General features: G+C 43.0%; 1 protein-coding gene across 2 annotated transcripts in view; it reads left to right on the top strand.

The window, feature by feature from the left end:
* The window catches only part of map3k2 (mitogen-activated protein kinase kinase kinase 2), an 81,540-nt gene that overhangs the window by 31,561 nt on the left and 26,409 nt on the right, over positions 1–23,570 (top strand). Inside the window, exons 2-8 of one of the 2 annotated variants that reach the window (XM_063051440.1) lie at positions 4,748–4,820; positions 9,715–9,830; positions 10,928–10,968; positions 13,496–13,595; positions 15,723–15,836; positions 17,347–17,449; positions 20,170–20,300. In XM_063051440.1, the coding sequence (XP_062907510.1) occupies positions 4,817–4,820; positions 9,715–9,830; positions 10,928–10,968; positions 13,496–13,595; positions 15,723–15,836; positions 17,347–17,449; positions 20,170–20,300 (609 nt within the window). In that variant the 5' untranslated portion in view covers positions 4,748–4,816. The remainder of the gene's footprint in view (positions 1–4,747; positions 4,821–9,714; positions 9,831–10,927; positions 10,969–13,495; positions 13,596–15,722; positions 15,837–17,346; positions 17,450–20,169; positions 20,301–23,570) is intronic. The other variant, XM_063051441.1, reaches the window with a different exon arrangement.

Genomic DNA, 23,570 nt, shown 5'->3' with positions numbered 1-23,570 from the left:
CATTATTTATTTTTATACACACATTCTTTCTCTCACTCTCCTTTTTCTCCCTCTGTCCCTCTGACTATACCCCTTGCCCATCCTCTGGGTTCCCCCCGCCCCCTTGTCTTTCTCCCCAGGCCTCCTGTCCCATGATCCTCTCATATCCCTTTTGCCAATCACCTGCCCAGCTCTTGACTCCATCCCTCCCCCTCCTGTCTTCTCCTATCATTTTGGATCTCCCCCTCCCCCCCACTTTCAAATCTCTTACTAGCTCTTCCTTCAGTTAGTCCTGACGAAGGGTCTCGGCCTGAAATGTCGACTGCACCTCTTCCTAGAGATGCTGCCTGGCCTGCGTTCACCAGCAACTTTGATGTGTGTAAGTCATCTCCTTCTACCTTAGGCTACGAACATATCAATCACCCCTCGTATTTGAACAGTTGCTCAGGAGACCATTCTCTGTTTGCTGACTGCTAGGACTCCAATTAAAAGCAATCGCATGACCTTTCCCCTTAGTCTTGCAAATCAACTATTTATCCTGTGCCCTTTTGTAAGTTGAATTCCTTCTGTCACCTTAGTGCTTACAAAATTATAACAGCTTCATTCTTCAGAAAAGAAAACTACAGATTAGAAAATTATTTTATAGGATTGCTTTTATATTTATATTTATTGTGTGTTTTGGGCTAATTTGGCTTATTGTGTTTTTTATATGCTGCATCAGATCTGGAATAACAATCAATTGGTTCTTTGCACTCTGTACTGAAGAATGGCAATAAATTATCTTGATCTATTTATATCAGTTCATGCATATTTGGTTGTTTTCTGTACTGACGTTACTTAAAAATCACTGCAGATGAAGAAATTCATTTGGAATCAGAATCAGGTTTAATATGTTGTGATGTTTGATGTTTTGTGGCAGAAGTACGTTGCCATCCGTAATAATTATAAAAACTATAAATTATAATAAAGATTATATTTTAAAAATTACATAAGTAGTGCAAAAAAGAGACCATCCCCCGCCCCCAAAAAAAAATACTGAGGTAGATTTCATGAGTTCATTGTCCATTCAGTAACCTGATGGGAAAGCGGAAGAAACCGTTCGTAAAACCTTGGAGTGTGTGGCTTCAGGCTCCCGTACCACCACCTCAATGTTAGCAATGAGAAGAGGGCATGTCTTGGATGATAAGGGGTCTTTAATGATTGATGCCACCTTTTTGAGGCATCACCTTTTGAAGGTGTCCTCAATGCTGCCAAAGCTGGTGCCCATGATGGAGCTGGCTGATCTTGCAACTTTCTGTTGCTTTTACCAATCCTGTGCAGTGGTCCCTCCATACAAGATGGTGATGCAACTATTAAAATGCCCTCCATGGTACATCTGTAGAAATTTGTGAATTCAGAAAGCCTGTTCTGATCTCTACAGTAGCTAGCAGCACAGGCAAAAGTTCCTGGAGCGATGGAGATTGAAACTGATGTAATGCGGAATTGGTGACGCCTCAATGTCTGGTTTTAGCTCAACGGAAACTTCTGCAAATTAAAATTCGTTTCACTTCCAAAGGCAAAATCCTGAATGTGTAAGCAGTACCAGATTTACTTGTGGGAGCAGCCGATTATCAGAGGGGCACTTACATTCAGCAAAACTTTCACCTTGAACTGGGACTGACTTGATTTGAGGGCAGCTCTCATACAAGCATGTACACACACATGTGGATGCATGGAGGGGTGACACACACATGGACTGAATGGCTAGCTTTCACAACGCACAGTATGATCTGTGTGGAGGCCATCTAAATAGGTGCTTGTCCATACAAGGTACCCATGAGTTAAATTGAGATGTAATTTCCCCCAGGTCAGCAAGAACTGAGTCAGAGATTGGTGTAGGTGGGAGTCACAAGAGCCAGTGACCCCACCACCAAAGGTTGGCAAGTCCCGGGGTCAGAGACCCATACAAGTCCTGAAATCAAGGCCCAAGGTTGGTTAGCAGGTGCTAAGGACGTGGTCAGCAAGACCTGGGTCAGGGGTTCATGTAGGCATAAGTTGAGATGAATTAGGCCACTCAGCTCATCAAGTCTGCTCTGCCATTCGTTCATGGCTGATTTATTATCCCTCTCAAATCTATCTTTCTGCCATCGCCCTGTAACCTTTGACGCCCTTTTCAGAAGGTTATGCACAAGGGCCGACAACAGCCCACACCCAGGTCGGTAACCCCCTGTGAGTCTGGAAGTCATGGGCCAAGGACTGGCTTGTTTTGGAGCTGGAGGTCTGTCTGTGTGTGTGAGTGGGTGGGAGGGTGAGCACGGGGCTTGTTTTGCTGTTTTTGTTTTATTGTTGTCATTTTTTTTTGCTGGGCATACTATGTTGGTGTCAGAATATGTGGCAACACTTGTGGGCTGCCTCCAGTGCATTGTTAGGTTCAATAGATCAATAGTTCCATTTAATATCAGATAATGTATACAATCTCAAATTACTGTTCTTCACAGACATCCACAAAACAGAAAAGTACCCCAAAGAATGAGTGACAGTAAAAATGTTAGAACTCCAAATCCCCCGATAACCGCTGTCTCGCGCACAAGCAGCAGCAAAGCAACACCTCCACTCATTTCCGCGAAAAAAGCACCCTCCACCCACCAAACAAGCAACAGCAAAGCCCCCAATAAAGACCAAGATCTGCCAAGCAACAAAACTGCTCAGTCATCCAACAATTCGACATGCCACAGACTCTCTCTCCCTAATAAAGGGACAGAGAGGTGTCCCCTTTCACAGCAAGGGGAGACCAAAGACAAATAACTTGCTGATTTACGGTGTTAAAGTCTCTATATTGTTTTTTTTTGCCCGGAGTTCCCTGACTCAAGAATCGGCAACAAGCTCTCCCCAACCAACGAGAAAAAGAGAGAGAGTGCGCAATTTGCTGAGTGCAGAGTCCCCCACTTCTGATTTGCTGTTCCCAGTGCTCGGTTGTCTCTCTCGACTCTTCAGTCAATGGCACCAACATAGAATCGGCTTGTCCTGAGAGACGCAAAGCTTCAGAACCCTGAAGGTGCGCACCTCTTCTTGGCCGCGTCCATGGAATATCGAAAATTGGCCGGTCGAGGAGCCCCAGGAGCGGGTCCCCTCACCGCAAAGAATGGAAGTTTGATTATAGCTCTAGGTCAGGGTCTCCAACAGAACCCCATCCACTTTGAAAAGGAAAAAAGAGAGACATTAAAGGTAAAACTTAAGCTGTTTCTGCAGCTGAGCTCAAAGGAGATGCTGTTGAGTGCCATTGTAGTTCCACCCGCAGAATTCAAACAATACTCTTCACTGTATGATTTGTTGTATATTTGATGAATGAATCTGAATGTGAGTGGTTCAGACAATGTGCCTTTGGAAAGTGCCTCATCTGGTTGGGAAAACCTGTACTGCTTATCACAAGTTTGAGCTTGGAGTTTGGTGTCCCTTCTTCGGCTAGTCCGGGAGTCAGTAGTGGTGGTCGCGGCCTGAAGGTCAATCAGGAGTTGGAAGTTGAAGCCTGATGGCCAAAGCAGATTCAGAGGGAGGAATGTGCTTTGTTTTGCTGTTCTGTACAAGTAGAAAAAGTGCTACACCTATCCATTCACTTCCATTCAGGGCCCCAAACAGTCCTTCCAGGTGAGGCAAAACTTCACCTGTGAGTCTGTTGGGATGATCTACTGTATCTGGTGCTCCCGATGCAGCCTCCTCTACATTGCAGAGAACCAATGTAGATTGGGGGATTGCTTTGTCGTGTACCTGTGCTCCAACTGCAAGTAGTAGTATTTCCTGGAGGCTAACCATTTTAATTCAATCCACATTCCCATCCTGAGATGTCAGTCCATGTCCTCCTCTTCTGCTATGATGAGGTCACTCTTAGGTTGGAGGAGTAGCACCTTATATTCCGTCTAGGCAGCCTCCAACGTGGTGGCATGAACAATGATTTCTCCAACTTCTAGTAATTATCCCCTTTCCCTCTTCTTCAATTCCCCACTGTGGCCCTCTTATCTCTTCTCCTCACCTGCCTATCAACTCCCTCTGGTGCCCCTTCCCTTTCTCCTATGTTCCCCCTCCTCTCCTATCACATTTCTCCTTCTCTAGCCCTTTACCTTTTCCATTTATCACCTCTCATCTTCTTACTTCTCCTCCTCTCCCCACCCACCTGGCTACACATATCACCTCCCAGCTAGTACTCCTTCCCCCCTTCGCCCTTCCCTTCCCCCCCTTCTTATTCTGGCATTACCCCCTTCCTTTCCAGTCTTGGTGAAGGGTCTCTGCCCAAAACAACAGTTTATTCATTTTCATAGATGCTACCTGACCTGCTGAGTTCCTCCAGCATTTTGTGAATGTTTCTCTGGATTTCCAGCATCTGCAGAATTTCTTGTGTTGTGGCTTTGTTGCTTGTTGTGTTCTGTGTTGTTCTACCAAGCATGGTGGGCATGCAATGTAAGTGACAGAATGTGTGGTGAAACTTGTGGGCTGCCCCCAGCACATCCCTATGTTATGTTGGTTGTCAATACAAACGATGCATTTCACTATATGTTTCGATGTACGTGTGATAAATAACTCCAAATGTGAAAGTCTCACTTCCTCTTCAGGAAGTCAGAGCACCCAAGTCCTTCAATGTTGAGTGGGAACGAGAATCCACATTTGGCATTCAATACCTGATGATCTGACAGATGCCTTTGTTAAATGGCTGCAGGGAACAGTGTGATGAGACTGGTGCTGAGGCCAAGGGACTTGCTGTGTGTTTTGACATTGTTGAATGGATTTTATGTTTCAGGTAAACCTCAGTCTATTGATGGAAGAGTCGCCTGCCTATTAAAGATTCATTGGCCAGCTTGCTGCCAGAATGGGTAAGTTGAATGTTTGTTCTTGTTTATTTCTTGTTACGTACCCTGTAACTGGGTTGCCAAACCAGCAGAAATGGATCACTCAGTTGGAGTCTGGATTACTAGAACTAAGAAAGTTTTATTAAAGAAACAAGCAACACAGTACTCTATTCAAAAGGATAATAAATGCAACAGTTCAGCAATGATAAACACACATGTACACAGAATTAGGATAACAGGATCAATCAAGCTCTATCGTCGTCTAGGGGTAAATGACCAGTTTCAAAGTGACGCAAAGTTCAGTTCAATTCACAGTAATCACTGCCGTGGCGATGGACAGTGGGGGGAAGGAGAGAGAGAGCAAAAACGAATGAATATTCAAACGGCTTCCATACAGACCTTCAATATTCTCTGCAGTCAGCTTTCGGGCGAGCCCTTTGTGATGCCTTCTGAGGTCACCTACTGTGACCCCTCCGTTTCCAGATACAATCGTTTCTCTGCGGTGAAACCTGGCACCCAGGCAAGGACGGACACACACCAGGTTCCCGCCGATCGTACCTTTCCACCCTGTGCGTCTATGGCTTGGTCCCGCGACCAGCCCTCCAAAACCTCCCGACTTGTGAGAGACGCACCACTTCCAGGGTCTCGTTACCTCGGGGTGTCGTGTGTGTCTTGCCTTAGCGAACCTGTCCCTTTTTATCCCCCTGCTGGGGTATCGCCTGTCCATCACGTCAAATAGTTCAGGGTTCAAAGAGGAGCCGATCTTGACAGCTCTCCTTCTGTCCCTTCATTAACATCTCCAAATGCTGCTCCATTGTTTTCCTTATCTCTCTTTCTCCTGAAGACAGGTGGCAGACCAACTGCTGATCCCACTGGTGCCAGCACAGGACAGTTAACATCTTAATCTATGTGTACTCTCGTCACATTCTGCACTTATTATATCCACAAAGAATTCGCTGTGCATAGTGGATTCCTTGAGGATGTAAAGAGCGAGTTGGATAGAAGGGAAAAGGTGAATGTTGTATACTTGAATTTCCAGAAAGTGCCCAGTAGTTACATAGATGCCTATAGGGTAAGCATGCATGGAGTTGGGGTAATGTATTAACATGGGTAAAGGTTTGGTTAACCAATAGAAGGCAGAGAGTTGAGATAAATGAATGTTTCTCTGATTAGCAAACAATAGTGAGAGGAATCCGTGAAGGGGTTGATGCTGGGCATGCAACTGCTCACAATGTACATTGACAATTTGGAAGAGGGTACTGTGTTTGCTAAGTTTGCTGATGACAGTAAATGGAGTGGAAAAACAAATTGTGTAGAGGATGCAGAGAGTCTGCAGAGGGATATCGATAGGTTTGGTGAGTGGGCAAGACTCTGGCAGATGGAGTACAATGTTGGTAAATGCGAGGCAATTCATTTTGGAAGAAAAAATAGAAAATCAGATTATTTAAATAGTGAAAGATTATAGCATGCTGTTATGCAGAGGGACTTGTGCATGAATCACAAACTATTGGTCTGCAGGTACAAGAAGTTATCAAGAAGGCAAATGGAATGTTGGCCTTCATTGCTAGAGGGATTGAATTTAAGAACACGAACTGTGCAGGGTACTGGTGAGGCCGCACCTGGAGCACTGTTCTGGCCTGGTCTTGTTACTTGAGGAAAGATATATTGACTTTAGAGGCGGTGCAGAGGAGGTTCACCAAATTGATTTCAGAGATGTGGGGTTTAGCCTATGAACAAAAATTGGAGTTGCCTAGGACTATACTGACAGGAATTCAGAAGAATGAGAGAGGAACTGGAGTGATAGGGCTGAGGATGGGGCAATTGGTATACAAGTCAATGCAGTGTATAGTGAGACTTCACTCAACTTCACTTGTGGGAACGACCCATCAATGAACTGTTCCCACAACCTAGGTCCTCACTTTCAAAGACTCTTCATCTCATGTTCTCTACATTTATTGCTTATTATTTTATTATTATTTCTTCATTTTCTTTTGTATTTGCACAGCTTGTTGTCTTTTGCACACTGGTTGTCCACCCTTTTGGGTGTGGTCTTTCATTGTTTCTCTTATGGTTATTAGATTTACTGAGTGTGCCCAAAAGAAAATGAATCTTGGGGTTGTATATGGTTATTTGACTTTGATAATAAATTTACTTTGAACATAAATTTACTTTGAACTTTAAACTTTTGTGAGGAAGGACAGGCAGATGATGGGGCAAAATTGCAGTCCGTGAGATGAGTTGAAGTGTAACATGGAGGCAAAATCATGGGTGGCAAATACAGGACTGAACGTGTTATATTTGAATGCATGCAGTATTCTGAATAAGCTAGATGATCTTGTAGAGCAGTTAGAGACTGGCAGTATTGGACATCACTAAGTCATGGCTGAAAGAAAATCATAGTTGGAAGCTTAACACATTGTTTTGAAAGGACAGGCAGATAGGCAAAGAGGTTAGGGTGGCTCTGTTGGTAAAAAAAATCAAATCCTTAGAAAGAGGATTTGATTTCATATTAGAAGATTGGAATCCTGTGGGTAGATTTAAGAAACTGCAAGGGTAAAAAGGCCCAGATGAGAGTTATATACGTACCTCTAAACAGTAACCAGGATGTGGGGTATAAATTTCAGTGGGAAATGAGGGAATATTACGGTTGTCGTCATGGATTTCAATATGCAGGTGGATTCGGAAAATCAGGTTGGTGCTGGATTTCAAGAGAGGCAATTTGTAGAGTGCATAGGAGATAGCTTTTTAGAGCAGCTTGTTGAGCCCACTAAGGGATCAGCTATTTTGGATTGGGTGTTGTGTAATGAACCAGATTTGATTAGGGAGCTTAAGGTAAAGGAATACTTAGGAGACACTGGTAATAACATGATAGAATTCACCCTGCAATTTGAGAAAGAGAAGCTAAAATCAGATGTATCAGTATTACAGTGGAGTAAAGGGAATTACACAGGAATGAGAGCAGACCTAGCCAAAGTTGATTGAAAGGAAACACTAGCAGGGCTGACAGCAGAACAGCAATGGCTGGAATTTCTGTGAGCAATTTGGAAGGCACAGGATAGATACAATCCAAAGATGAAGAAGTATCCTAAAGAAAGGATGAGGCAAATGTTGCTGACAAGGGAAGTCAAAGACAGCATAAAAGCAAAAGAGATAGCATATAACTTAGTAATAATTAGTGGGAAGTTAGAGGATTGGGAAGCTTTTAAAAGCAACAGAAGGCATCTAAAAAAAAACATGTGGGAAAAGATGAAGGTAAGCTATCTTATAATATCAAAGAGGGTACCAAAAGTTTTTTCAGATATATAAAGAGTAGGCAAGAGTGGATATTGGACCACAGGAAAATGTCATTGGAGAGGTAGTAATGGGAACAAAGAAATTGCGGACAAACTTAGCAAGTGTTTTGTGTCAGTCTTCACTGTGGAAGACACTAGCAGTATGCCAGAAATTCAGGAGTGTCAGGGGACAGAAGTAAGTGTAGCTGCTATTACTTAGGAGAAGATGCTTGGGTCTTCAGGTAGATATCAACTAGACCAAATGGACTATAGCCCAAGGTTCAAAAGAGGTAACTGAAGAGATTGTGGAGGCATTAGTAATGATCTTTTGAGTATTATTAGACTAGAATGGTTCCAGAGAACTGGAAAATTGCAAATGTCACTCACTTGTTAGAAGGAAGGGAGGCAGAAAAAAGGAAATTATAGGCCAGTTAAGTTGGAATCCATCATTAAGGATGAGTTTTCGCAGTATTTAGAGGTGCATGATAAAGTAGGCCAAAGTCAGTATGGTTTTCTGACAAACCTATTTCAACTCTGGGGCTCAAGAAGTGATTAGGGTTGAAGGCAAACAGTTGTTCCTAATGGCGTAGCACTTAAGAACAGAGATGAGGGGGGATTGCTTTAGCCAGAGGTGGTGAATCTTAGAATTCATTGCCAGACTGCTGTGGAGGCAAGTCATTGAGTATATTTAAAGCAGAGATTGATAGGTTCTTGGTTAGTCAGGGTGTCAAAGGTTGCAGAGTGAAGGCAGGAGAATGGGTTTGAGAGGGATAGTGGATCAGCAATGATGGAATGGTGGAGCAGACACGATGGGCCAAATGGCCTGCTTCTACTCTTATGTCATATTATGGGTTTGTGAAGTCCACATTGCTGCTGCACAGTCCATTCATTATCGTCCCAGTATTTCCTTAATTAAAGACTCTAAAATGTCTTTAAACTTGAAGACAGGGTGCAGGGTTAATGGCAAGGTTCTTAGCAGTGTGGAGGAACAGATGGATCTTGGAGTCCGTGTCCATAGATCTCTCAAAGTTGCTCAACAAGTTGTTAGGGTGGTTAAGAAGGCATATTGTATGTTAGCCTTCATTAGTTGGGGATTGAGTTCAAGAGCCATGAGGTAATGTTGCAGCTCTATAAAACCCTGGTAAGACCACACTTGGAGTATTGTGTTCATTTCTGGTCTCCTCATTATAGGAAGTATGCGGAAGCTTTAGAGAGAGTGCAAAGGAGATTCATCAGGATGCTGCCTAAATTAGCAAGCATATCTTATGAGGATAGGTTGAATGAGCTAGGACTTTTCTCTCTGGATGAAAGGAGGATGAGGGGTGACTTTATAGAGGTGTACAAGATGATAAGAGTCATAAATAGAGTGCACAGCCAGCATCTTTTTCACAGGGTAGAAATAGTGACTATAAGAGGTATGCCCCCTTTGGTAATTGTTAATTTTCTAAGTTAAATAAATTGGTGAGGGGTAGAAGTTGGGTGTTTGAGCCCAGGGTATTTATTGTACTCTTCAATGTTCTGGATTGAGACAAGTTTTGAAAATCTGCCTTGTATTTGAGGAGAGAGCAATATGGCAACATATTTGAGTGGTTGTGAGCAGTGAGGGTGGCAGCCACACTGTTGTGACATGTAGTTTGTTTTGATAGATGAGCAGGAAGCCCTCCACTCCATCATGCAGGACCTGGCCGTGCTGCACATGGCAAGTCGACCTCTCCTGTCACTGCACGAGACAGGGAAACCCAAGACCTCATCCGGTAATCAGGTACGTGTCCATTGAAGTTTGGGTTCCATGAAGCTACAGTCACAGAGCAATACAGCACAGATTCGGGCTGTTCATCCATCCGGTCCAGGTCATATACATACATGGTTGGAGGAACTCAGCAGGTCAGGTGGCATCTCTGGAGGGGAGTAAACAGTCGTCGTTTTGGGTTGATAGCCTTTATCATTGAAGGCGACACAGTAGTATTGTGGTTAGCACACGCTTTATAGCACCAACAACCCAAGTTCAATACCCGCAGCCGTTGGTAAGGTGCTTGTGCTCTCTCCCCGCAACTGCGTGGGTTTACTTTGGATGCTCTGGTTCCGAAGGTGTACGGGTTAGTAGGTTAATTGGTCAAATGGGTGCAATTGGACAGCGTGGCTCATTGATTCCGAATAGCTTGTTAGCATGCTGTATCTATAAATAGAAATAAAATAAATATGGAATTGGGGTTTCATGACAATGTAAAGAGCAAAGTTTTTTCATTTAGAGATCTTCAACAGTGTTGGGTTCATTCTCTTTGGATGAAAGACTTCCAGATAATAGATGTTTCATTGACAGTAAAATGAACTGTCAGGACTCCATTTTGGGAAGATTATTCACTGTTAAGATGAGTTCAAAAGTGAAAACTGAAAGATGAAATCTAAAGGGCACCTTTTTTTGCTGGCTGTGGGATTCTGGAAGAAGTAAGAGATTGAGCAATAGGATGAAGAGGTTTAACCTTCGGGAAAAGTCACTGGTTCCAAGATGAATTTTTCTCTTCAGGAAAAGAAAGCAAATGGCATTCTTGCCTTCACTGGTCAAGACATTGAGTATATGAGTAAGGAATGTATACTGCATTACACTGACATATGTTGTGCAATTTCTTATTTAGTGCCAGCAGTACTGTGTAATACATAAAATATTACTATAAGTTACAATAAGAAATATATATAAAAAAAAGTAGTTAAAAATAAGGTAGGATTCATGGACCTTTCATAAGTCTGATGGCAGAGGGGAAGAAGCTGTTCCTGAAATGTTGAATGAGTGTATATGTTCACTATTTGCAATCCCATCACATCTAACACTCCTTAGATTTATCTTCTGTGCTTCCGTTCCAGAATGACGTTAGAGTCAAATTTGAGTTTCGTGGGGAGAAGAGGTGAGATGCCGTTCCTTATCCTTGGAGTTAAAATGAACTGGATTCTGTGGCCATTTCTATCTTACTATGATTTCTGAGAAATCTACACACTTTACATAAACACTCCAGAAATTGATTGCGTCTCTGAGAATAAAGATCCACGGATCAGCACAGGCAGAAAGACTTGACCATCTGACCCATACTGACTGTACATAATATAGAGTCATAGAGCACTGCAACACAGAAACAGGCCTTTTGGCCCAGTTAGTCCCGTCCCATCGACCCACACCTGGGCCATAGCCCTGCATACCCCTCCCATCCATGCACTTATCCAAACTTCTCCTAAATGTTGAAATTAAACATGTATCCACCCCCTCTGCTGGCATCTTCAGGAATAAAGATCTCTGGGTCAGCACAGGCAGAAAGGCTCGCTAATCAGAGGCATGCAGAGCATACACAATAACTCTTAAGTAGTCCCAAAGGAGGGAATCCTTCCACCAAAGTGTGGTGGTAGTCAGGCTATGTTGGTCCATAATCATCGGTAGCACATGACATGATGCACATGATGTACCTAATCAACAAAGGTATAGGTGGGGATTGAAGTGATGTTGCTTGGACATGGGGCACAGGCAAGAGAACATTCCCCTGGACATCACCAAGGAACAGAACCTCAGGCAGCTCATAGAATCATAGAACACTACAGCTCAGAAATAGCCCTTTCGGGCTCATCTAGTATGTCATACTATTAATCGCCTAGTCCCATCAACCTGTACTCAGACCATAGCCCTTCATATCTCTCCCATCCATGTACCCATCCAAACTTCTCATAAATGTTGAAATCTAACCCACATCCAATACTTCCTAAGGGTTCAAAAGTCAAATTTAATGTCAGAAATGTATACAATATACATCCTGAAATGCTTTTTCTTTGCAAACATCCATGAAAACAGAGAAGTGCCCCAAAGAATGAATGACAGTTAAATGTGAGAACCCCAAAGTTCCCCCCCAGCTCCCCTCACCAGCAAAACAAAAAGCGCACCCACTACCAAGCACAAGCATGAGCTAAGCTATTGCAAAGACACAGACCAAAGTTACCCCAAAGGCTTCGCATTTCATCCAATATTTGACAACCCACAGATTCCCTCCCTCCCTAGCAAGGGAGAGGGAGGTATCCTCCATTTTCACAGTGAGCGAGAGATATAACAACAGCCTGCTGGTTTACAATGTTAAAAATCCATTTCGCCGCTTTTTTCGAGCTCTGTGTCCGAAGATCGCAAATCCCTCGGGTCTTCGGGCCCAAAGCGAAAGATTTTCTGGCCTTCTGCCATGACACCGACCCTCGATCTGCCCTTCTCCAGAGCCCCAAGATCTTAGGCTTCCAAACACGATCGAGACTCTCAGGCCAAACCCTTGGCGTATCAAATATCGGCCAGTCGTGGAACCCCGAGAACGGGTCCCATTCCCACAAAAAACCAAAGCCTGCGTGTAACTCCAGGTTCTTCAAAAGAACCCTGAAAGGGAAAAATAGAGATATTAAAGGTGGAAATAGAGCTGTTTCCGAAGATGCAAGCAAAGGAGTCGCTGTTAGGCGCCATTGTCCCTCCTAAGCTGCGCCTCCGTAATCGTTCTACACTGACTCCACCCTCTGAATGAATATGTTCCCCCTCAGGTTCCCCTTAAATATTTCACATTTCACCCTTAGCCTAGGACCTCAAGTTCTAGTCTCACCCAACCTCAGTGGAAAAAGCCTGTTTGTAATTACACTATCTATACCCCTCATAAGTTAGTATACCTCTATGAAATCTCCCCGCAATCTCCTACCCTCCAGGGAATGAAGTACTAGCCGATTCAATCTTTCCCTCAAGTCCTGGCAACATCCTTATAAAATTTATCTGTAATCTTTCAATTTTATTGATATCTTTCTTGTAGGTAGGTGAACAGAACTGCACGCAATTCTCCAAATTTGACCTTACCAGCGTTTTATACAACTTCAACATAACATCACAATTCCTGTCTTCATTACTTAGATTAATGAAGGACAATGTGCCGAAAGATCTCTTTACAACCCTATCTTTCCATGAAGTCACTTCTGCTAAGCTCTGCTAAGTTCAACCCATCCTCATAAGACGTACTCCCAAATCCAATGGTTGAAATAAATCATTGGAGCCTGGAATTATCACCTGGATAATTATGGTTATAATATTTCACATTTCACCCTTAGCCTAGGACCTCAAGTTCTAGTCTCACCCAACCTCAGTGGAAAAAGCCTGTTAAAGCTGTTTCCGAAGATGCAAGCAAAGGAGTTGCTGTTAGGCGCCATTGTCCCTCCTAAGCTCCGTCCCTTCAAAGCTTTGTTTGAAGATTTTTGTCAGTAAAGAGAATTGCAGACCATAAAGATTCATTCCTTATTGGGAAATGAAGTTAATTAAACTGCTGTGTCGATGAATGTAGAGGGATGTAATCTGCATCTTCAGCATTCTGCAACTTCCTCTGTCATTTGAGTGCTGTTAGTTACATTGACTAATCTCTCTTCTCATTCCCAATTCAGGATCCTGCAGTTTCCCCGACCAGTTCTGCTTGAAGACATTGCAGCTAAAGCCAAGGTTGCCTTTGGTCAGCCAATGGGTCTGCACTACACCAATAACGAGGTAAGCCATTGGGTCTGCACACCACCAATGACAAGATACCATACTTATTTATCCTTTCACCCATTGGACGGTTTGGTATAATGAATGTGAAATAAAACCTGGGAATTTTTCATGAAGATTTAGTGCTTGAAAATATTTGCTGTTGTCGAAAGGAACAATGGTCAAAATTGAATCTAATGCCATATGCACAAAGACATCTGTGCACAGATGCAATGGAAAAGTTCCTTAGAGTAATAGAGCACTACAGCATAGAAGCAGGCACTTCGACCCATCTACAAACGTAGTTCATCCCAAACTATTAATCTCCTAGTCCCATTGACCTGCTCCTGGACCTTAACCCTTCATACCTCTGCCATCCATGTACTTATCCAAACAGAGAGTATAGAACAGTACAGCATAGGAATAGGCCCTCAGCCCACAACATTGTGCTGAACCAATTAAATAAGTGATCAAGTGGCCAACTAAACTGTCCATTTCTTTCTATTTTCCTGTTATTCATGTGCATATCTAAACGTCTCTTAAAAGTCCCTGAAGTTTCCACTTCTGCCATCACCCCAAGTAGAGCATTCAAGGCACATATGATTCATTGTGTTTAAAAAAAAATTGCCCTTCACATCTCCTTTGAAATTACCCCCTCTCACCTTAAATACATGACCTTTCAATGACATTAGACATTTAGACATTTCAATCGCTGGAAAAAGATACTGTCTGTCTACTCTATCTATGCCTCTCATAATCTTTTAAACCTCTATCGTATCTCCCCTCACCCTCTGCCGTTCCAGAGAAAACACCCAAGTTTGTCCAACCTCTTGGTATAGCACATGCCCCCTAATCCAGGCAGCATCCTGGTAAACCTCTTCTGTACCCACTGTGAAATCATGATAACCTTCCTAAAATGGAACAACCAGAACTGTATGCAGTTTTCCAGATGTGCCCTAACTATAGTTTAATCGTGATACAGCACAAGTTCCTGACTCCTGAACTCGATGCCTCAACTAATAAAGGCAAGCATTCTATATGTCTTCTTAACCACCCTATCAACCTGTGTTACCATTTTCAGGGAGCTATGAATTTGGACTGCAAGATCCCTCTGCTCATCCACGCTGTTAAGAGTCTTGCCCTTAACAGTGTGCTGTCTTTTTACATTTGACCTACCAAAGTGCAACACTCCACATTTGACTGGGTAAAACTCCATCTGCCATTCCCCTGCCCATATCTGAAGCTGATCTATATCTAGTCTTCTATGGGCAAGCCAGTTCTGAATCCAAACAGTCGATTCATCATAAATCCCATGCATCTTAATCTTTCGGATGAGCCTCCCATGAGGGACCTTGTCAAATGCTTTACTAAGATCTATGTAGACAATATCCACTCCTCTAATTCATTAATCACCCTCATCACCTGGTCAAAAAACTTTTTTTAAATGTTGCAATTGAACCCACGTCCACTACTTCCATTGGCAGCTTGTTTCACATTCACACCACCCTCTTCATGAAGAAGTTTCCCCTCATGTTCCCCTTAAATATTTCATATTTCACACTTAACCTATGACCTCTAGTACTAGTATCACCCAAGGTCAGTGGAAAAAAAACCTGTATACCTCTATCAAATTTCCCCTCTTTTATGCTCCAGGGAATATATTTTTAACCTACTCAAACTTTCTCTATAACTCAGATCCTCAAGTCCTGGCAACATCCTTGCAAATGTTCTCTGTACTCTTTCGATCTTTCCTGCAGGTAGATGAACAGAACTCCAAATCAGGCCTCACCAGTGTCTTATACAACTTCAATGTAACAGTCCAACTCCTGTACTCAGTACTCTGATTTATGAACGCCAATGTTCCAAAAACTTTCATTACAACCCTATCTGACTGATGCCACTTTCCTTGAATTATGGATGTGTATTCCCATATCCTTCTGTTTTACTGCACTCTTCAGTGTCCTACCTCTCACTGTGCAAGTCCTACCCTGGCTTGCCCTCCCAAAGTGCAACATCTCATACTTTATTAAATTCTAACTGCCATTTTTCAGCCAATTTTTCCAGCTGGTCCAGACCCCGTTGCAAGCTCATGACTATGTGAAATCAGAAATCAGTCTCCTTACTGGTGCTTTCTGATTTGTTCTGCAGTTAGTGATCCCTCTGACCACACAGGACGATTTGGATAAAGCCATCGAACTCCTGGATCGGAGTGTGCACATGAAGAGCCTCAAAATCCTGTTGGTGCTGCAGTCAAACAACCAGGTATGCAAGGGATGGGGAACACAGGCACCTTGTGGATCTACAATGAATCAGCAGATGAGGAGTGTGGGTATGGGGGTGGGTGGTGAGAAATGAAGAATAATGCAAGAGGCTCTTAAGCTCATGGATCTCTGCTGACCGTCAAACACCTACTTGTATTCATCCTATAGTATACACTTAGACTAGTTTGTCCAGTTTTTTTCTTCTTAAGCCCATCACCTCGACTGAGCATAGGCCACTGACAGCAGCCCACCAGTGTCTTCTATCCTATGCTGAAGGTTGACCAACCCTGTGGTTTCTGCTTTCAGCACATGACTTCATGCATCTTCTAGACGAAGATCCTCCTCCCAGGGATAAGGTCTCTGGAGCTTCTGCTGATGTTTCAACAGTAGCTCTCAGCTTTTACAGGATGGCATTGCTCGCTGTATACCCAACCCTCCTCCTTTCACAGCCGGGGCTGGGACCGCCTGTAACGGAGTTGTGTTCAGTTCTGGTCGCCCTATTATAGGAAGGATGTGCAAGCTTTAGAGAGGGTGGAGAGGTGATTTAGCAGGATTAGAGGGCATGTCTTACGGAAAGGTTGAGCAAGCTAGGATTTTTCCCTGGAGAGAAGGCAGATGAGAAGTGACTCTATAGAGGTGTATAAGATGATAAGAGGCATCAATCGACTGAGCAGCCAGAGAATTTGTCCCAGATGGGTTTCTCCAGAGCAATGGAGTCTGAGGAGACATCTGATAGAGGTTCACAAACAAGAGCAAATCTGCAGATGCTGGAAGTTCGAGCAGCACACACTAAATGCTGGAGGAACTCAGAAGGCCAGACAGTATCAGGCAAAAGTTTTCAGGCCGAAACCCTTCCACAGTCGATGTTTCGGGCTGAAGCCCTTCCAGAAATGTCATCTGTACTTTTTTTCTATAGATGTTGCCTGGCCTGCTGAGCTGCTCCAGCATTTCATATATGATAGAGGTTTATAAGATTATAAGAGGCATAGATAGAATTAACAGACAACGTTTTTTTCTAAGGATAGAAATATCTAATAACAGAGGGCATAAATTTTAGGTGAAAGGGAGTTTATTCAAAGGAGATATGAGGGACAAGTTTTTTTACACAGAGTTTCGGTGCCTGGAATGTGCTGCCTAGGGTAGCAGTGGAAGCAGATGTATTGGAAATTTTTAAGAGATGTTTAGATAGCCGCATTAATGTGAAAGAAATGGAAAGGTATGGACATTGTATCGGCAGAATAGTTTAGATTAGCTGGTCATTTGATGACCATTTGATTCACAACAACACTGTGGGCTAAAGGGTCTGTTCCTGTGCTGTTTTGTTCTGTGTCCTAAATGGGTAATATGATGGAGCATAATTTTAAGTTGATTGGAGGAAAGTAGTAGGGGTGTTAGAGAGGGGAATTGAGCCCTGATCTGGCACAGTGGAGTATTATACAGTTACACTATCTGTGAGCAGTCTTAACGTTTTTAAAATTCAAATTCAAACTTTAGTTTACTCTGTTGCCTAGGTAACAAGCCTCAGCAACATGCAGGCTCTACAAATGCTGGACGACTTGGACAACAACACCGTCTACATGGGTGCTGAGAGGAAAAACCGGCTCCCAGTGATAGGTATGCTCTATTTTGCATTTACAACATCCTTTAACAAAAAGATGATAGGTACTAAATCTTGAACCAGATATAAAACTATTCCTCGTCAATCCCCCTTTTCAGTCCCATCTTTAATTTTCATTAATTTGCATATTGAGTTCACTTTGATTGATGTTACAGCATCACCCAGCAGTCATTTACAATGAAGAATCTTGTGCTCTAAACCTCAGTGGGAAAAAATGGCTGGCATTATTTTAATGGTATTACATTTCGGGGTTTGCTGTGGATGGCAGACTTCATCAAAAAGCAGTGCCTCAGAAAGGTGGCATCCATCATTAAGGGGCACCCCATCACCCAGGACATGCTCTTTCTCATTGTTTCCATCAAGCATGAGATACAGGAGCCTGAAGACACACACTTAATGTTTTAGGAACAGCTTCTTCACCTCTGCCATCAGATTTCTGAACAGACAATGAACCAACGCAAAAACATGATAGAGAGACCGCGCGCGTACACACACACACACACACACACACACACACACACACACAGGGACAAGAACATTTTGGCCCATTCTTTTGATTCTAAATGAACAAATCAGCACAGACACCTCATGCAGATAATGGACTGCCTTCATAAAATGCTTTTGATGATTGCATTCTCCAAATCTTCATTTTCATTTTAACATTTAAAATGATTGTTGATACCTTCAAGTTCTTTATAGTTTCTAACTTGATGCAATAGTGAAATTGTTTCATTTTCACTCTCTGCCGTTCTGGCATCTCCGAGCCTGAATGCTTGAAACCACAGTGAGTAAAACAGTTCTGAATTGTCATATTGCTTATTTCTCGCCGTCTATGGAGACAAAAATCACTGCTTTTTGAGCACAAACGCTCACAACAGATGTTATTTAAAAACTGTTCACTCGAAGCACAGTGTAGTATTTAATGGCCGCATAAGTGCGCAAACATAACTGACACTTGTTAAAAACTGTTCGGCAACAGTCTCCAGCCCCAATTAAGACCATAAGATATCGGAACAGAATTAGGCCATTTGGCCCATCGAGTCTGCTCAAGTAAGCGGTATAGTGTTCCAAATAAACTAAGGGAATCCTGGCTATTTTCTCAATTATTTTTTGTTCTTTAAGAGTTGTCCCAAATAAGCGGTTACCCCAATTAACTGATGGCTCAGTTAACCAATATCCATTGAGTGTATGTGTGTGTGTGTGTGTATATGCATGTGCCTATAAAAAGTATTCACCCCGCCCCCCCCCCCCGGAAGTCCCCCAGGTTTTATTGTTTTACAACATTGAATCACAGTAGATTTAGTTTGGCTTTGCATATTTGTAATTAATCTTTGTAGAGATCTGTTTTCACTTTGATACAAAAGAATCCTTTTCTGTTGATCAGTGTCAAAAGAAGCCAATTTAAATCTACTGTGATTCAATGTTGTAAAACAAGAAAACATGAAAACTTCCAAGGGGGTTGAATACTTTATATAGGCACTGTATGTATAAAATGTGTGTGTGTGTATGTACAGTACTGTGCAAAAGTCTTACGCACATGTATATAGCTAGGGTGCCCGAGACTTTTGCACAGTACTGTATTTTTCAATGTGGAGTGGAGATAGAGTTTGTAACTCTGGTGGAAGCAAAGATTGTCGGGAATGTGGAGGGTGGAATGCTGCGGTAGGGTGTGAGACTGGTGGCAGGGAAGGAGTGCCAGGGGTTAAGGATGGCGTGGGTGCAGACACACACAGCCCTGAGACACCAGGCAAGGTAATTTGGTTCCAATTAGTTTATTGATCATTACAGAATGTCTCTCTGGTACTTCCCGCAACCTCCCCTCTCCCTTCCCCTTTTCCCAATCACAATTCTCTTTCCCTGCCCCCTTCCCACTCTGAGTCCACAACAGAGACCCATATCAGGATCAGGTTTACCATCACTCACAGATGTCATGAAATTTGTTTGTATTTTTTTACAGCAGCAGTACAGTGCAATATGTAAAATTACTGCAGTACTTTGCAAAAGTCTTAGGCACTATAACTATATGAATTTATGTATTTTTTAATGTATTGCTCTGTACTGCTGCTATAGAACAGCAGGTTGCATGACATATGTCAGTGATAGTAAACCTGATTCCGAGTCTGATGCGGGAGCTGTGGGCATGGCTTATTGAGCAAGACACTTAAAATGCCAGAAGCACACAGCAGGTCCGGGAGCATCTATAGAGAGGAATGAACAGTTGATGTACCGGCCTGAGACCTTTCATCAGGACTAGAAAGGAAAGGGGGACGAAGCCGGAATAAGAAGGCAGGGGAGGGAGGAAGGAGTACAAGTGACAAGTGAGTCTAGTGAGGGAGAAGATGGATGGATGGGGGAGGGGAAAATGAAGTATTAGAGCTAAAGGGCTGATCAGAGAGTCAGAGAGAAGAGTGGACCCTGGGAGAAAGGGAAGGAGGAGATGCACTAGAGGGAGTAATGGGCAAGTGAGAAGAGAACTGTAAAGATCGGAACCAGAATGGCGAATGAAAAAAGAGAGAAGGGGGAAGGGGTGAGATTACCATGAGTTAGAGAACATCAATTTCCCCTTTCCTCCCCCCCAGATTTGTTCAGACATAACTTTCTGCTGAGACCCTTTCTTTGTGAATCCTCATGTTCAATTTGTGGTTGGTTGCTGGGAATTGGAAGATTGTTAGTTTGATTGGTGTTTTGCTCACTGAATCATCTATTGTATGTTCAGCTTCACAGACATCGGATAGGAGCTCTCCACCACCTGGGTACATTCCAGACGGACAGCAGCAGGTCGCACGAAATGGATCCTATACCAGCATCAACAGTGAGGGCGAGTTCATTCCAGAGAGTATGGACCAAGTAAGGAATCCTCCCTTCCCAGTCCAACCACACATCAGCTCGTATGCACCGCTAGCTTATGGTTCACTGTGAATAGGGCAGCATAAGGGAAAGCAGGCGCGGAAAGTGATGCTCTGGCTCCTTGTTGGTGGAACTGACGTGCTAGCTCCTTTATTGTTAGTGGGAGTGACAGGCCAGCTCCTCACTGTCAGGAGTGACACTCTGACTCCTTGCTGCCGGGAGTGACATCTCGGTCCCTTACTGTCAGTGGGAGTGATGGGCCGTCCCCACACTGTCTGGATTGACTCTCCGGTTCCTTGTTGTCAGCAGGAGTGACATCCTTGCTGCTTATTGTCAGTGAGAGTGACGTGCCGACTCTTCACTCTCGAGTGATGGACCCTCTCAGAAAGACAGATGAGGCACCATTTACATGCGTTTCGGCACCAAATTGTTCCAGGGTGGGAGGGATTAACTTTGACAAATCTCTGATTGAATTTCCTGAAACTGGCAATTGAGGTCTTCAAAATAAAAATGAAAATAATTATCAGGATAACCATCGTTCTACCCACAATGTAGAATCAAAATTAGATTTATCATCATAGACGTACATATGTTGTGAAATTTGATGTTTTTTTTGTGGCAGCAGTACAGTGCAACACATAAAAAGGTAATTTTTCTCTGTACTCTTTCAACCTTATTTACACCTTTCCTGAAGGTAGGTGACTAAAACTGCACACAATATTCCAAATTAGGCCTCACCAACATCATCCAACTTCAACATTACATTCCATCTCCTGCACTCAGTACTTGGATTTATGAAGGCCAGTGTGCCTAAAGCTTTTTTGTTATGACCCTATCAACCTGTGATGTCACTTCCAATGAATTATGGACCTGTATTCCTAGATCCCTTTGCTCTACCGCACTCCTGAATGCCCTACCATTCTCCGTGTAAGACCTACCCAGCTTTGTCCTACCAAAATGCAACACCTCTCACTTGTCTGCATTGAATTTGATCTGCCATTTTTCAGCCCATTTTTCCAGCTGATCTAGATCCCGCTCAAGCCCTGATGGTCTTCCTTGCTGTCACCAATCTTGGTGTCATCTACAAGTTTGCTGATCCAGTTAACCACATTATCATCCCAATCAATGATATAGATGACAAACAACAAAGGACCCAGTACCGATTCCCGTCGCACTCCACTAGTCACAGGCCTCCAGTCAGAGAGACAACCCTGCACTACCACTCTCAGGCTTCTTCCACAAAGCCTACATCTAATCGAGATTATTACCTCTTCTTGAATGCCAGGTGACAGAACCTTGCTGACCAACCTCCTATGTGGGACCTTGTCAAATGGCTTGCTAAAGTCTATGTAGACAACATCCACTGCCTTGCCTTCATCAACTTTCCTGGTAACTTACTCGAAAAAGATTGGTTAAGGCACAACCCACCAAGCACAAAGCCATTCTGACTATCCCTAATCAGTCCCTGTCTATCCAAATAATCATATATCCAGTCCCTTAGAATACCTTATAATAACTTTCCCACTACTGATGTCAGGTTCACCAGCCTATAATTTCCTGGTTTATTTTTAGAGCTTTTCTTAAACAGCAAAACAACATTTGATATCTACCAATCATCCAGTACCTCATCTGTCACTAAGGATGATTTAAATATCTCTGCTAGGAGCCTTGCAATGTTTGCACTTGCCTCCCACAGGATCCAAAGAAACACCTTGTCAGATCCTGGGGATTAATCCACCCTAATTTGCCTCAAGATAGTGAGCACATCATCTTCTCCAATCTGTATAGGGTTTATGACCTCACTGCTGCTTTGCCTCACTTTTATAGACCCTGTGTCTGTCTCCCTAGTAAATGCAAATGCAAAAAATCCATTTAAGATCTCCCCCATTTCCTTTGGCTCCATGCATGGATTACTGTTCTAATCTCTAGAGGACCAATTTTGTCTCTTACAATCCTTTTGCTCTTAATATTCTCCTTCACCTTGACTGCTAAGGCAGCCTCATACCTTCTTTAAGCCCTCCAGATTTCTTATTTAAGTGCTCTCTTGCATTTATTATACTCCATAAGTACCACATTTATTCCTACCTGCCTGTACCTGCTATACACCTCTTTATTTATTAACCAGGGTCTCAATATCTCTTGAAAACCAAGGTTTCCTAAACCTTATTCTTTGCCTTTTATTCTGACAGGTACATGTAAGCTTTGTGCACTCAAAATTTCACTTTTCAAGACCTCCCACTTACCAAGTACACTTTTGCCGGAAAACAGCTTGTCCCATACCACACTTGCCAGATCCTTTCTGATACCATCAAAATCGGTCTTTCTCCAATTTAGAATCTCAACCCGCAGACCAGACCTATAGTTTTCCATATTTACTTTGAAACTGATGGCATTGTGATCACTAGATGCACGGTGTTCTCTACACAAATTTCTGTCATCTGCCCTGTCCCATTCCTTAATAGCAGATCGAGTATCGCACACTCTCTCGTTGGGACTTCTATGTACTGATTTAAGGACACATTCCTGAACACATTGGCAAACTCTATTGTATCTAGCCTTTTTACAGTATGGCAGTCCTAGTCAATATGTGGAAAGTTAAAATACTATACGGCCAAAAAGTTCTATTCAAAAGGTTCAAAGGAACATCTAAACAAGCCTGATGCATTTTGGAAACAAGTCCTGTGGACTAATGAAGTTAAAATAGAACTTTTAGGCCTCAATGAGCAAAGGTATGTTTGGAGAAAAAAAGGTGCAGAATTCATGAAAAGAACACCTCTCTAACTGTTAAACACAGGGGTGGATCGATCATGCTTTGGGCTTGTGTTGCAACCAGTGGCACGGGGAACATTTACTGGTAGAGGGAAGAATGAATTCAATTAAATACCAGCAAATTCTGGAAGCAAACATCACACCATCTGTAAAAAAAAACAAAGATGAAAAGAGGATAGCTTCTACAACAGGATAATGAACCTAAACACACCTCAAAATCCACAATGGACTACCTTAAGAGGCGCAAGCTGAAGGTTTTGCCATGGCCCTCACAGTCCCCGACCTAAATATCATCGAGAATCTGCGGATAGACCTCAAAAGAGCAGTGCATGCAAGACAGCCCAAGAATCTCACAGAACTAGAAGTCTTTTGCAAGGAAGAATGGGCGAAAATCCCCCAAACAAGAATTGAAAGACTCTTAGCTGGCTACAGAAAGCGTTTACAAGCTGTGATATTTGCCAAAGGGGGTGTTACTAAGTACTGCTATGCAGGGTGCCCAAA

Source organism: Mobula hypostoma, chromosome 6 (genome assembly GCF_963921235.1).
Source record: "Mobula hypostoma chromosome 6, sMobHyp1.1, whole genome shotgun sequence".
In the NCBI taxonomy this organism is placed as follows: Eukaryota; Metazoa; Chordata; class Chondrichthyes; order Myliobatiformes; family Myliobatidae; genus Mobula; species Mobula hypostoma.
The sequence above is the reverse complement of the archived record's forward strand: the minus strand, read 5'-3'. Positions and strand labels throughout refer to the sequence as shown.